This window comes from Toxorhynchites rutilus, chromosome 2 (genome assembly GCF_029784135.1).
Source record: "Toxorhynchites rutilus septentrionalis strain SRP chromosome 2, ASM2978413v1, whole genome shotgun sequence".
In the NCBI taxonomy this organism is placed as follows: domain Eukaryota; kingdom Metazoa; phylum Arthropoda; class Insecta; order Diptera; family Culicidae; genus Toxorhynchites; species Toxorhynchites rutilus.
In genome coordinates, this window is record NC_073745.1 from 29,342,049 (window position 1) to 29,357,452 (window position 15,404).

At 40.2% G+C, this 15,404-nt stretch overlaps 1 protein-coding gene across 3 annotated transcripts; it reads right to left on the bottom strand.

Moving 5' to 3' along the window:
- Window positions 1-1,368: 1,368 nt before the first annotated feature.
- On the bottom strand, window positions 1,369-15,079 carry LOC129770550 (uncharacterized). 3 transcript variants are annotated; one of them, XM_055773457.1, is made up of 7 exons: window positions 14,958-15,079; window positions 14,661-14,900; window positions 14,221-14,594; window positions 6,680-6,926; window positions 6,558-6,619; window positions 1,823-2,083; window positions 1,369-1,761 (listed from the first exon to the last, which is right to left on the bottom strand). In XM_055773457.1, the coding sequence occupies exons 1-7, from the start codon at window positions 14,989-14,991 to the stop codon at window positions 1,612-1,614; spliced, it is 1,368 nt and encodes a 455-aa protein (XP_055629432.1). In that variant the 5' UTR covers window positions 14,992-15,079; the 3' UTR covers window positions 1,369-1,611. The 3 variants fall into 3 exon arrangements, with proteins under 3 accessions (XP_055629432.1, XP_055629429.1, XP_055629431.1); XM_055773454.1 differs by having other exon boundaries at window positions 14,215-14,594; XM_055773456.1 differs by having other exon boundaries at window positions 14,215-14,594; window positions 14,661-14,897; window positions 14,958-15,074.
- Window positions 15,080-15,404: the final 325 nt, after the last annotated feature.

Consider the following 15,404-nt stretch of genomic DNA (forward strand, 5'->3'; position numbering starts at 1 on the left):
GCTTCACTTTGCTTATATTTGCATTGCGCAATCACCGTTCTTCGCTGCAGTGTTTCCTCCCCGAAAGTAATCTCGAAAACATTTCAAATTTCCGCATCCAATAACGTTCATCCCAAAACGTCAAAAACAATCCCCGGTTTGCAGGCAAACTTTTCCAATTGACTTCCGAGCAAATCTTCTGTCATAAAGTTTTTCACTTTCCCCGGGGGAGAAATCCGTGTCCGATACAGAAAACGCTTGTTCTTTTCGCAGCTTTTTCCCCCAATCGCAAATCTCCGTTTCCATCTCCGATCCCACAGATAGTGATGAAGGAGGGCAACCGGGAGTAATTCTTCGTCGTCGTTGTTGTGTTTGATTAAACTACATCGGGAGGGTTTAATATACGGAACAAATCTCCTTCTCCCGTGGAAAGACGCAGGCATTCGTGGAAACCTTTCTCTGAGTAGTAGGTGGGATACCAGAGAGGAAATAAAAAACAATATGTTCCAACATAACGACTCCTCCGATCATGTGAAATACCAGCCGTTGCTTCAGGAAGGGGAATATTTTCTCGCTGAATGATGGGAATGATGACGACGACGTTGACGTTGATGGCTCAATATTACATTTATACGAAAAGGGAATCCTCCCGTTCTATCCTTTGTTCCGACGTGAGGGAAAGTTCGGGGCACGCAATGATATCTGGCTACGTGAAAAACACACAACTCAAAAGATAAGCTATCAACATTCAGCCTCCGTGCTGCCGGGCGAACAGATTCGGGTGAGAATAAAGGGAAACCAACAGACGAACAAAAAGTTGGAGGAGGAGCAGATTGCGCTGCTGGTGAAATGATTTAATGTGAGAGAATATAATGGGAAGAAAAATTGTAACGAAATTAAAATAAATTTCTCCATTTACACGCTCGTTTGTCGCAGCAACAACAATGTTGTGGGTGGGAAATCTCGGTGAATCTCGGCCCAACCCATTGTGTGGTTGCTAGGAGCGGTGTGGCCTTCGGCAGCGGCACGGGATTGGTGTTAGGGAGAGGGGGAGAAGACAGGAAACATATTGTTCACATTGTGCTCAGAAAGAATGGAAAGAATGATTACCTCGTCCCGCAGACGAGGCTGGAGATGGTGGTGGCAATGATTGTGGGTTGATATGGTGGCGGTTTGGCTTGATGTCTTTATGTGTGTTTTATGAGCTATGGCCATCCCTCACATAGTCTTTATAGACGTGATTTCGTTTTAATAGTCTTGTCGTGTGACGGTAGACAGAGGAAGGGCGGGTGTTTTTGTGTAGCGCAAGACAAAAAGGTGTTATGAATTTTGATTCGTTTTGGGAGGGTTTTAATAATAAATTGTTTGTTTCGATGTCGGTTTTGCACGGTACTTAGTAAAAGAGATCTCATGGTAAAAAAAAGCATCGCTTTTGTGGTTTTCCATAAACATGTTAAAGGAGATCAGAAAGGATATCAACAGCTTCCGGGTGGCTGTTCCTGTCGATTGGTATTTAGAATTGTGCTCGTTGAATCGGTGTTCAATTCCAGAAGTAGCTTGACCGACTCTTGTATCCTACTGCAGCTCGTAAGGTATATGATAAGATACATCTCGATAGAACAAAGCTATAGCTCACATAAATGTTTCTGAATGCCCTTTCTCTTGCATCAACATGCACAATAGCTCGATGCCAACGGCCCTCAGGTTTTCGACATTCCGCCTAATTTTATCGATAAGGTTCTGTTCCTCCTCATAACTAATCAATTTTGATCCGTCATCAATCTGAACAAAATGAATACACCCACATTTATATCAAGCAGAAAATTGTCGTTCAAAATCTTACCCGAAAGTGTCGCTCAAGATCACATAGGCATGGACCTTCGGTAGTCTTACGTCTCAAATTTTGACAAGCCGAATAAACTCGCATGAATGCGTCGTGCTGTTTCCGCAAAATAGTTAGCTCACTATTCTCGCGCCGAAGTTTCACCACTTCCATCTGCAGGGACTGGAGAGATTCTGATTCGTCCTTTTTTTGGCACCGAATTTCACTGCGCATTTGGGATTCGTTTTGCTGCAATGCATCGATTTCTTTTCGGCGGATCACCTGTTTGATATTATTGCATGTTGGATGTTTTAAACAACTTAATGTGAAGGCGAAAGGAAGCCACAAATGGCTGCCACAATGGCGCTCATTTCTTTCATTTCCCTCCCTCACCCCGCGCTCGAAAATCAATAATTTTGCGAAACAGTATGAAGAAAATGACCGTTTCCGCACACTTCCCATCAAGTAATATCAACCAAACTCTAATCGATGACTTACAAGATATTAAATTTTCATCTGCCGTCGCAATGTATAGTAGAAAACGTCGGAAAACTCGAGCTAGTGCTCTGAAAGTTGAATTTTCATTTTTAAATTTTTCCGAAATTATTCTACACTTCTTCTATATGTTTCGGTCGGTTGCTTCTTCTTCCGTTGCTGCTGTTTCCTCGGATGTTGTTGTCGCGATGGTCGGTGAAATAGTGGCGATTTTTGGGCAGCGCACCTCGCTTTAATAGCGAGCGCGAATTGCGTTGTTGTTGGTTTTCTCTGCTGTGCTGCTCAATTTCTTCGCATGGTGTGGTGTGGCATACGAAGTTCGTAGGCGGGGCATCCGACAGGGGTTTTTCGCTTCCGTTGGGACGGAACAGAAAGCATCGTTTTTTTTCGACACTGATGTCAGACAATATCATCGAAACAATAAAATGTCTTTAGTCATAGCGTTTCATGTCATGAAAATCAACAAAATGAAATTGTGTTTATATCAATACAATTATTATTTTTACGTTTAATGGGTCTATCATGTAAGTTTTAACAATTTTGTAGGACTACGCAATCTTTTTTTTTTTTAATTTGTTGGTTTATCATTTCGGATATTATTTGCGAATAAGTCGAAATTTCATAAATAACTCTTTAGTTAAAAACCTCCGGGGACCCTGAAAAGGTTGAATGGTTTGCGAGGTTTTGTAGAATCATTTTGAAAAGCAACGACTCTTTCTTGCCTCTGCGAGAACACTACACTAATTGGTCATATGTCGCAATTTGTTTCTTTATATCAATCGCACTGAGTATTGACCGAGAAGCATCTTCCGTGCTTCGCCATTCAACAAGCATCAAACAGGCGTCTAACAGACGCACACAGCTGTATGACACCCGCCATGTTTTTGGTGCCAACATCTCAAACATCAAAAGTATTTGTTTTCTTCAAAACAGCGATCCGCGTTGGCGGCATTGTGCTTTGTTTACTAGTTTAGAGGAGCGTCAAAGAACAGCTTAATTTCTGTCGGAATGAACGTTATCAAAACTAAAAATATGAATGAAAATTAGCTTTTCCATATCAAATTAGTGTTCTATTTGAATTAAAAATATTTTTTTTGCAGGTGGTGAAAAAGTCTCATACGAAAATTGTTTATGAAGACAATTTTAAATTATAATAAAAAAAAATCAGCAACAATTTTGGAATTGTATAGCCATATGGTTGAATGGAAGTCAGAAATGCGTGTTTCAAGTAATTAAATAACATGATATGAAAATTTTCATTCAAATTTTAAAATTTAAAAACCGGCTTCGTGTCTTCTAATCTGATAGAGATTGCACCAACGAGTTTGGGACACAAATTATGGCCCTAATTTGAAGTCGCCACCAGACGTCGACACCATCGCGAATTATCAATTTACCACCATCTGAAATATCGTGATGTCGATGATGAACTTTTACATCAGAGGGATAGTGAGATATGCGATGACGGTAGGTAGAGTGAGATAGCGATAATCGTGCCATACACTTGGATGCACACAGTTGCAGTGATAAAAATGAAACATCGAAACACACTTGAAGTGAAATATTCGTTAGCGTTCACAGCTCGAGGAGAAACATAAAACACAAAACATCAGAATAAGCGACCTTTGCTGTTTCGGGTACAGAAATATTCTGAAAATTTTCCTCAGAGGAGATGCAAAAAATAAACACTAGCGACAGCTAAATTACTATGCAATGGTGGAGTTTACTTTGCAAATATTCTCTTTTCGCTATCCTCCTTCAATGTTTCTATTCTAGCGGCTGCATAAGTTGCCCGTTATTGACAGCTCTGTTCGGGAAAGCACACAAATGTATGGAGAAATGGGAACGCTTCCAATTTTCATCAATTTAAACCATATACAGACTATGGGATTGTAATGTATAGCATATCAAACAAATCTTAGAAAATTTCCGATTCGATTGGTATGAAAATCGTTAAAATCCGTTCGCATCAAAAATAGTTATTAACGTTAACTTTATTTCATAAAAACGTGACCTGTTTTCTGATTTGACACCCTTAATGTAAGACGTAGTCCTACGTCAAAAGCTGCGGAAAGTCATCGCATTTTGGTGGAAATTTATGGTGATCATGCTCCAACTGAGCGAACGTGTCAGACGTGGTTTGCACGGATCGCCAAAAAAGTTAGCAGATGAAGAATTGGAAGCTTTACTCGATCAAGATCGGTCACAAACGCAACAAGAACTTGCAGATACACTTGGAGCAGCTCAGCAAACCATATCCGATCGTTTAAAAGCAATGGGAATGATCCGAAAGATAGGACATTGGGTGCCGTATGAATTGAAGCCACGAGACGTCGAACGCCGTTTTTTCACGTGCGAACAACTGCTCCAACGGCATAGAAGAGAGGGTTTTTTGTATCGAATCGTTACTGGTGCTGAAAAGTGGGTCCATTACGACAATCCTAAATGCCGGGCAACGTATGGATACCCCGACCATGCATCAACATCGACGGCTGCGCAGAATATTCACGGCCAGAAGGTTATGCTGTCTATTTGGTGGGACCAGCTGGGTGTGGTGTACTATGAGCTGCTAAAACCGAATGAAACCATTACAGGGGACCTCTACTGACGACAATTGGCGCGTTTGAGCCCTGCACTGGAGGAAAAACGGCCACAACAGAGCAAAGACACGATGAAGTTATCGGCTTTGTATTATCGGCTGGGCCGCATGTCGCGAAACCGGTCAGAACATACTTGGAAACGCTGAAATGGGAGGTCCTATCCCACCCGCCGTATTCTCCAGACATTGCTCCGTCCGATTTCTACCTTTTTTGATCGATGCAAGATGGCCAGGTTGATCAGCACTTCTCCAATTTTGATGAAGTCAAAAATTGGATCGATTCGTGGTTGTCCACAAACCGGCCGATTATTTTCGCAAAGGGATCCGTGAAATGCCAGAAAGATGGGAAAAAATGTGACTAGCGTTGTGCATTACTTCGAATATTAAATTTGTAACCATTTTTGCAGAATAAATCATTAATGTTTGAAAAAAAAACAAGAAACTATTATATAAAAGGTGTATTTGCATATGAAGTAAAATTGTATAATCAGAATAAGCATAACATGAGCAAATTTCTAACACATGCGAATTGGGGCTCTTTTGGTATTAATAAGTTCTTCCGCACAGTAACTCGATGTTGATAATTCCTTAATATTTTCCCTCGTTGATCGTATTGTTCTTACATATTCACGTTTAAGAGTCTTAGCCCTTCTCTTCGTTGGCCGAGGCATTTTGATTGAATGTAATACTTTTCCGTTTACTATTTTTGACAGCATAGGCAGTTGTGGCAGTGTTCCGAGCTCTGAAATACAATTTTCTGACCCAATGTTAAAGATGCTAAAACTTACATTATAGATCCATTAAACGTGATAATAATAATTGTATTGAAATTGTTACCGACTGCTCGTTGCGGGTCGTTTTCGGACGTGGGAGTTCGAATAGAGAACAAAATATAAGAACTTCTGTGAACTAACCTTTTTTTATTTAATTAATTTGTGTACCGAAATTGGCCACCAGCTCGCGTCGCTCGGCCTTGTCCGCAGCTGCGTTGTAGCTTTGATACTCGATTGACTGATACAACCCTCAGTACGGATGTACAATGGCACAATCTTCAGAACATTTCTGTTTTTTTTTTGCACTGGCACAAACTTCAGCCCGTCGAATGGTTTTCCTTGGGTCATGATCATCTTATGCATGACGGCTCCCAGAATCTCATTGGCGCGAGAGGTGAATTAAACTGGCGTTACTCGTGGTGAATATCACCTCATATTGACATCAAAATAAAATTTGTGTCGATGTCACAATATCAATACAATTTTATTCTATTGATTTTCATGACATGAAACGCTATGACTCAGGAATAACTCATCTGGCATTAGTGTCGAAAAAATAACGATGTTTTCACCAATACAAACAAAACCATTGCGGAAAATTGAAAAATGAAAATTTAACTTTCAGAGCACTAGCTCGAGTTTTCCGACGTTTTCACCATACATTGCGACGGCAGATGAAAATTTAATATCTTGTGAGTCGTCGATTAGGGTTTGGTTGATATTACTTGATGGGAAGTGTGCGAAAACGATCATTTTCTTCACACTGTTTCGTAAAATTCCTGATTTTCAAGCGAGGGGTGAGGGAGGGAAATGAAGGAAAGGAGCGCCATTGTGGCAGCCATTTGTGGCTTCCTTCCACCTTCACCTTAAACAAACATCAAATAAATACTATCTCATTCTCCATTTCCTTGATACGTATTCCCATCGCTTTCTTCTCGCTCAGCAAGACATCTGAAACCAAGTTCAACAAATGTATCGGACTATCTCATTGTGGATTGAAATGAAGCCCACCTTTATCGACACACCGTTCCGCCAGTTCGAATCGAAGCAGCTCCACTTCCTCAGAACGGTCAAGGGTTTCCGTTAATTGTTTCTTCAACTTCTCTATCACTGTCCGCAGATTGAAATTGTCACAGTTGCTTCTGGAGAGCTCACTTCCCAATTGTACGATTGACTTCTCCAGCTCGTGTATATCTTTGCTGGGGATCGCTTCTCGACCGACAGAAGTTTCGCTTATACTTTCTTTGGTAATCTTCAGCTAAGGATGAACAGATGGATTGTATATTTGACATTTGACAAAAATAATCGCTGATCGCTCAATATGAAGTACAGAATACCGCGTAACATTTCAATGTTATTACATTGCAAAAATTGTAGAATATCAACTAATGGTGAGCTTCTAATTTTGTGAGACACGATAAAAACAAAAAGTCACCAGAGGGTTGTGTTCGAGACACGACCGCATAGTTGACGTAGGATTCCGTTAGGCTATCTGTTGCATACTGATTTTGGATATGTTTGAAGGAATACATCGTTAAACTCTTTGATAATGATTTAATGGCCCTGAAAATCACCAATGCAATATAAGATAAAGGGTGTGTCACATCAAATTGCATCACGGAAAAAACGCTGTAGAAATTTAATTTTTAGGAATTATATCTTCAGCTTTCGCTTATAATCAGATAAGAGTGTATAGAACACGTTGGCCATGCTTCACTGTCAATTTTTCGTAAATTTGGAAAAATGTCGTCGAACGAAAAAGAGCGTCGTGAATTAATCCTGCGCACTCATTTCGAGAATCCGGAGTTGTCACATCGGGACATCGGTAAGATGCTGGGAATCGCCCAATCCACGGTCAGCAGAGTACTAAAACGATACTTCGAGAACCTAACCATCGACCGGAAGGTGAAGAACGGCAAAAATGGATGCTCCGTCAGTGAAAAAGATCACAAGCGCGTAGTTGAGCAGTTTAGACGTGATCCGAGAAGTTCGGTCCGGGATGTCGCCAATAAGCTGAATTTGTCAAGTTCATGCGTCCAGCGGACCAAGCAGCGGGAGGGCCTGCGTACATACAAGGTTCAGAAGGCTCCTAACCGCGACGAAAGGCAAAACATGGTGGGGAAGATGCGAGCCCGGAAGCTGTACACCGAAATGCTGACGAAGCCGCATTGCCTGGTAATGGACGACGAAACCTACGTCAAAGCGGACTTTCGTCAGCTGCCGGGCCTGTTGTTCTTCTCCGCAGAGGACAAATTAAGCGTTCCGGAGGAGATTCGCAAGCAGAAACTATCCAAGTTTGCCAAAAAGTACATGGTGTGGCAAGCGATCTGCTCTTGCGGAAAGCGGAGCGCCCCCTTCGTGATGACCGGCACGGTAAACGGGCAGGTTTACCTTAAGGAGTGCCTACAGAAGCGCTTACTACCACTATTGAAGCAGCACGAGGGCCCGACCATCTTCTGACCGGATCTCGCTTCGTGCCACTATTCAAAGGACGTGTTGGAGTGGTATGAAGCCAACGAGGTCATCTTCGTGCCAAAGGAAATGAACCAGCCCAACGCGCCGGAGCTTCGCCCAATAGAGAAATATTGGGCGATTAAGAAGCAGGCCCTCCGGAAGAACCCAAAATGTGGCAAATCAAGAGAAAATGGATTTCTGTTAAAAAAAAAACTACAACCTGACGTTGTACAGAACCTTGTGAACGGGGTAAAGAGGAAGGTGCGAGCATACGGGCTTGGGCTCGAAGTATGAATAAAAAGAAAATGGCAAAAGTTGTTTAATAGTTTTTATTTTACTGTCTAAAATTTTGAAAAGGATCGGTCTACTGGGCGAATTTCTACAGCGTTTTTTCCGTGATGCAATTTGATGTGACACACCCTTTAATTTTCAATATCGAACACAATTATCAATTTTTCTCATCAGTAAAAACATGTAACTTTATTATGGAGAAAACATATTTGAAATAGAAAAGGTAATTTTCTTTTATAATTTTTACTTTCTGAGTGTTTATTCAACCCATTTCCATTTTCGCTTCAAACCGATTTCAAAGCTATTTTTAATTGGACTAACATCACCTAATACGATATGTAGAGCATATGCGATATCACTTTTCAAATTTTTCTCGCCACACTATCCTTGGGTTAGTTTTGGTTAGAAACAAGTTACGCGTTCTTAGTTGACGCCCAGGTACATAGAAATTAATGCGAGCACAATCAGCTCAATTACTAGAAAAATAGTTGAGCTGATTGTGCTCGTTGCGAAGATAGATCATTCACAAAAGAAAGCATTGCAAATTTACGACATTCTTTTAGTGCTTGAATGTTGATGAGCATGCAACGTGCTTTATATTAAGGAAGTGGAAATGACGTCCAGTTCAACTTACGGAGTGCAAATAAAAGAAACTGTTTCTGGACTGATTTAATACGTTCTTCATGCACGACCGTATACGGGTTCCAAACGATGTTACAGTATTCCAGAATGGGCCTTACGTATGTGATATACAAAAGCTTTATTGTGTATGGGTTCTGGAAGTTATGTGAGCAGCATTTGACAAAGCTTAACAAACTATTTGCCTTATTGATTACAGACTTGTAGTGTTCTATGAATGTGAGTTTACAGTCCGGAACGACGCCTAGATTTCTAACTATTTCACATTTTTCTACATCAAGACGTATTACAATATTTGGTAGGGGAGAGAGAGGCAAGTTGGCGAGGGAGGCAAGATGACAAATCGGTAATTTGACCCGTTGTAATAAAGGTAGCGCCACCTACTTTTCACTGAAGATGCATTATAACAAGGCTAAACTTTGTACTCGGTAACTCTGCCGAAAACTTTATCACAAAAAAAGTGAAAAATAAAAATGAGAAAAATCGTGATTTTGTTATTTTTTCCGTTTTTTCAAATTTCATTATCCACTTTATGAGAAAAATTAAAATTTCAAAATAATTTTATACATGATAAAAGTACTCTATTGTACATAATCTGTTTGTTTCCGGCGAGTTTCAATCATGAATTTTTTTCAGCTAAATTTTTTTTATTGAAAAAGTCGCTTGGGGGCAAGTTGGTGAACTGCAACATTATGAACCACGTGGAGGCAAGATGGCGAATTCGATGCTTTTTGCGCAAAGCTTTTGGGTGGACAAGTTTTTTAGTTTTTTTGTCCATCCAATAGATAATATGATAGAAAACACTTCAGACTATATGAATCAGCATCAACATTAAAAAAAAAAATTCCAAGATCCAGGGCTCGCCAAAGCTTAACGTCACCAACTTGCCTCCCTCTCCCCTACATGATTTTTTCTGCTAAATGTAGTTGCATTGGAGTTGCATTTTTTACATTCAATTTTAGTGGATTTTTATTACACCAAGTATGGAATACATGTATTTCGTTTTGGAATGCTTCGATGTGGTTTTCATTACCAATTTCCGCGAAAAGCATCATGTCGTCTGCATAGACGAACATTGTTTGGAACGCCATTTTAGATGCATGTGATGTTGAATCTGGCTCTCTTGCTTTATCGAATGTGTTGCTCTATGCAATTGACCAGTTTGTCCCGAAGAAAAGAATCCATAATATACAGCAACCTCCGTGGTCAAATCGTAATCTGAAACATTTGAAAGCAGCGGAGAGATCCGCTTTGAGAAATTTCACTAGATTTCGCTCGTATTATTGGAAAACCCGTTACGCGCTGGCCAACAGCAATTACAAACGTCCTAACAAAGTTTTATTTGCCAGTTATCAGAACCGCGTGCAATCCACTTTAAAATGTAACCCCAAGAGATTTTGGGAATTTGTCAACAACCAAAAGAGAGAGTCCGGTCTACCGACTGTGATGACACATGGAAATGTAGTAGCTTCCAGCAGAGAATGTATCTGTGAGCTGTTCCGGTGCCAATTCAAGAGTGTTTTCGTCAAAGAATGTCTTAATCATGAGCAAATTGTCTCCGCAACCGCTAATATACCTCATCTTGCAACGTTTGGATCACCACCTATAATTAACCAGAACATCGTCAAAGACGCCTGCCATAAGCTGAAACGTTCTTCCAACCCTGGACCAGACGGAGTCCCCTCCATTGTTTTGAAAAAGTGTACCGATAGTTTGTCTTACCCACTGAGTCTCCTTTTCAATCTCTCCGTAGATTCTGGCATATTTCCAGATATATGGAAAAAGGCTTATGTCTTCCCGGTTTTTAAGAAAGGCAGCAAGAAAGAAGTGCAGAACTACAGAGGGATCGCTTGCTTATGTGCAATATCTAAGCTACTAGAGCTCATCGTCTTGGATTACATCTCCTACACATGCAAGAGCTATATAGCTGAACAACAACATGGATTTATTTCGAAGCGATCAGCAACTACAAACCTAGTTGTTTACACATCATTTATTGCTCGTGCTCTACAGTCGCGTTATCAAATAGATGCAGTTTACACCGATTTTTCGGCGGCTTTCGATACCATCAATCACCAGTTAATAATTGCCAAACTTAATCGTCTCGGTTTCAACGGCTCCTTTCTTAAATGGTTGCAATCCTATCTGGTAAATCGACAGATGTCTGTTAAAATTGGTGACACTATTTCCAAGACCTTCAGTGTTACTTCGGGTGTTCCCCAAGGAAGTCACTTAGGACCATACATTTTCCTGCTATTTCTGAACGACATCAATTTTGTTTTGGATTGTCAAAAATTGTCTTACGCAGACGACTTTAAATTGTACTATTTAATTAATAGTGAAAATGATGCAGCATTTCTACAGTCGTAAATCGATGCATTTGCTGCATGGTGTGACAAAAATAGAATGATTCTAAACCCCACCAAATGCTCAATTATTTCATTCTCGCGTAAACGCACTACAGTCCACTTCAATTACAAGTTGCAGGGCTGTATATTACAACGAGTCAATTGTGTCAAGGACCTAGGAGTTATGCTCGACTCTAGGCTTACATTTCGTGAGCACATTGCATATATAACGATGAAATCATCCAAAATGCTCGGATTTATGTTTCGTGCAACAAAACACTTCAGGGACATACACTGCATAAAGGCCGTATATTGTTCCCTCGTTCGTTCGATACTCGAGTATGCATCAATTGTTGGGTCACCATACTATCAAAACAGCATTCTGCGGCTAGAAGCTATCCAGCGCAAATTCGTTAAATTTGCTCTACGAAATCTACCTTGGAGTGATCCCAGCAACCTTCCCAGTTACGAACATCGCTGCAGACTCATCGGGCTTGATTCTTTGTGTAATCGCCGCAACCTTGCCAGAATATGTTTCATTTCCGACTTGATACTGTCGCACATAGACTGTTCAGGGCTTTTACAACTTGTGAACTTTAATATTCAGCAAAGGAATCTGAGTTCTCATAACTTCCTCCAGATACCGTTTTCACGCACGAATTACGGATACTACGAGCCAATGTCGAGTATGTGTCGAGAGTTCAATAGACACAGTATTTATTTTGACCTCGGGATATCACGCACATCACTTAGAAAGAGTTACATCTCTTCGATCACAAATACTCCGTCTAGTTATTAAGTTTTTAATTATAATTTAGTACGTAAGCGTCATTTGGGTTCTGTATACCCGTTGATTTGTCGAATAAATAAATGTTGTAATAGACAAGTAGGGGAACCGCGGGCAATACGGACAGTGGGGGTAATATGGAGCGGTGGTCGATTTGTATAGTTACATTTTGAATTTCAGATTTCTGTTAATGTAAACACCTTCTACATGTTATTCTATGATATTTAAGCCACCCTATGGCAATGAACACTGATCAAAAGTGGAAAAAGGGAAACAAAAACCGAAAATCATACATGATTCCGCGTGTGGATGTAATTTTAGCTGCTTCGATATTAAGCATTTTGAGTGGTTATATTTCGTATATTTCGTCAAAATTCAATTCGCTGATGGTTATATTTTGGTATATTTCGGCCGCGGCGTCGAGTCAAGCTTTAGCACCCGAAGCGGAAGAGTCGATTTAGTACAATTATTTCAATAATTTAAATTTTCGACACAAAAATGAATTTATGTTTCCGTGCATACCTAATATCGCTTCCCTGTTATCTCACAAACCGAAATATAACCAACAGCGAATTGAATTTTGATATTAAACCACATATGTCATTTGGATATTCTGGTAAAAATGAAAAGTAGTCTCGATCGCGATTTTCTTCGGAAAATGTGGTATATACTTCCTGAAAGGAAGTAGCAAAGAGATTACAAATTTCGTTCGAAGAATTCCCTACATCTTCATCGTGATGCATCTGCGATGGAAAGTTATTGCTGTTGAGCTTAGACTTTACGTAATCAAAGAATTTCTTCGGACATGATTTGACTTCAGTGGCAACCTTTCTATTATACTCTTCGTGTGCACTTTAAATGGCAAAATTTAGTTCTTGGGAAATTATCTGATATTCCAGCAAGTTTTGATTACTTTTGTCTATTTTGTATTTTTTTGTGTGTTTTTTTTGTTTTCTATTGCAGATACTAGTGGCGAATGATCTTTCAAGTTTGAAGTCTCTATAGTTTAGAATGTTGAAGTTGAAGTTATTGATTCATGCAAACCGGGGGTACTTTTGAACTCGCATGCCCCGGAATGTGTGGATGGACATGGACTACAAAAGCTGGTACGGACACAACGCTTTTGGACCGGTCATTGAGGACGGCATTAGAAAATACGAATATCGTTTGATGGGTAGATAACCATTTGCTGCGACAATATCGTTTGATTGAACAATATGAGAAAGGGAAATGTAAAATACAATAATCGTTTAACAATTCTTCGTTCATATATTTTGGAAGTCTTCGATAAATTAATGAAATGACGATGGAATCAGACCATACGTAAAAGAATAACAGAAGAATAGATTCATTCTTTTAAATTACTTGCAACGAAAAAGTAATCTATCACAATGGATGAATTGACCTAACATGGGATTTGTTCAAACTCTTTACTAAATATGTTAAATTCAATTGAAATCGGAAATTGTTCAACTCAATCAATAATTTTATTAATACAAACAAATTATTACTAAGCAAACGGTAGTTCTACGTAGACCTTGCGGTTATATCACACATTAAATCCACCTATTTTCTATTTTATGAAGATGAAAGACTTTGAATGTCCCAATTCAGAGAATCCGACTTTGATTGAATTGGAGGTTGGATACTTTTTGTGGAATTTGGAAATGTGAATAACTCTACATTGTTGATTTTGCTGAAACGCTAACAGAAGTAGGAATGGTGTTATCTGCGTATACCAGCATTTTATATAGTCGGGGATTTTCGCAAAATATGTCATGTATTTAGTTATATGGAACCGAACGAATAATTCGATGAGGCGAATATAAGGCAAACTTATCCCTTGTTTGGATAAATGGAATCTCATTCAGAAATAAATTATTTCTCACTGAGACTTAAATTCTTAAACCTCACTGTGAGGATTCCTTTGGCTATAGTTTGCTATTCTTAACACAGGAAAATGCTCAGAGACAAGAACCTTAAAACTTTATAGAGTCAAAACATACTACATGAATACGAGTACATACATTCACCTGTTGCGCAGCGGTATCTCCGGAACCGCCTTCACAGGGCGGACATCCCACTTGAACTCCAAAATCCGTGGTTTGTACCACGGTAACACTTTCGGTCTCAATTGGTTGAATTTCTTCTCCGCTGGCTTTATTGACGGTCTCTGGTTTGTCATCTCTAGATGATAATTTGACGTTGGAGTTCGCATTTATTTTGGAGCCCCTTCTTGGGCTTATCTTTCCAGGAAGATCTTTACGAGAATCACCCCTGGGAAGAACGATTGATGGGCGACTCGCACGGGATTGCAAACTGTTTCCGCCAGAGCTCTCCTGCCATGGTGAGGACGGGCGTTGAGGAATTCTAAGTCGCCTTGTTTCGGTGCTCGCTTTTGATGTCTCTGGGAAGGAAAACGTAAAAATGAATTAAATGAATTACGGAACATACTGGTACATTTGATGCTAACCCTTCCTTGTTACGCTGACTCTCAATCTTGGTTCTGTAACAGTATTACGTATAAACGGATACACATTCGGACCAACGGTCGCTGGACGTGTTATTCCTGCCGCTCTAGACTGCACCTTTGCCTCCGCAAAGGTGACTTTCTTGTTGGATGTATACGAAGCACTCGATGACCGGCGGGACAGTGAATTCGGTGTGGCTTTCGCTTCGCTGGAGGGCACAATGGGGGTCTTGTCTGAATCTTCTGAGATGAAATTTTAGATGATTATTGCTACGTTAGCACGTAGTAATTTGTTCTTACCAGACGGCGTGATTTCCATTGTTTCATGAGTCATCCTCGGGATGGGCAAAAAAAAACTAAAAAATAGATATTCTCTTGACAGTTGCCGCACAAATATGTGAGAAACTGCAACCGAGTTGAAATAATGAAATCTTTAGAAATGAACATCATTGGCTACTTTGATCGGATTATAGCGAAAGTCTCGCTTCAAGTGGCATTCCTTCGCGCTACATTAACGCCAACGACGGCGAGCACTTCCGATTATGACGCATCACATATGATTCATAACCAATTTGCTTGACGCTTTCCACAATAGCCATTATAGCCGCACAAAGAGGGGAAGATCGGAGGGATAGATCAAACTAGTATCGAGCCACCGCGAATGGATATGACTCTCTGAAGTACCGGCCACGTGCCTCGCGGCGGGTGTTGATGCGCATCTTGCTATCTATCGGACCGTTTCCCCTC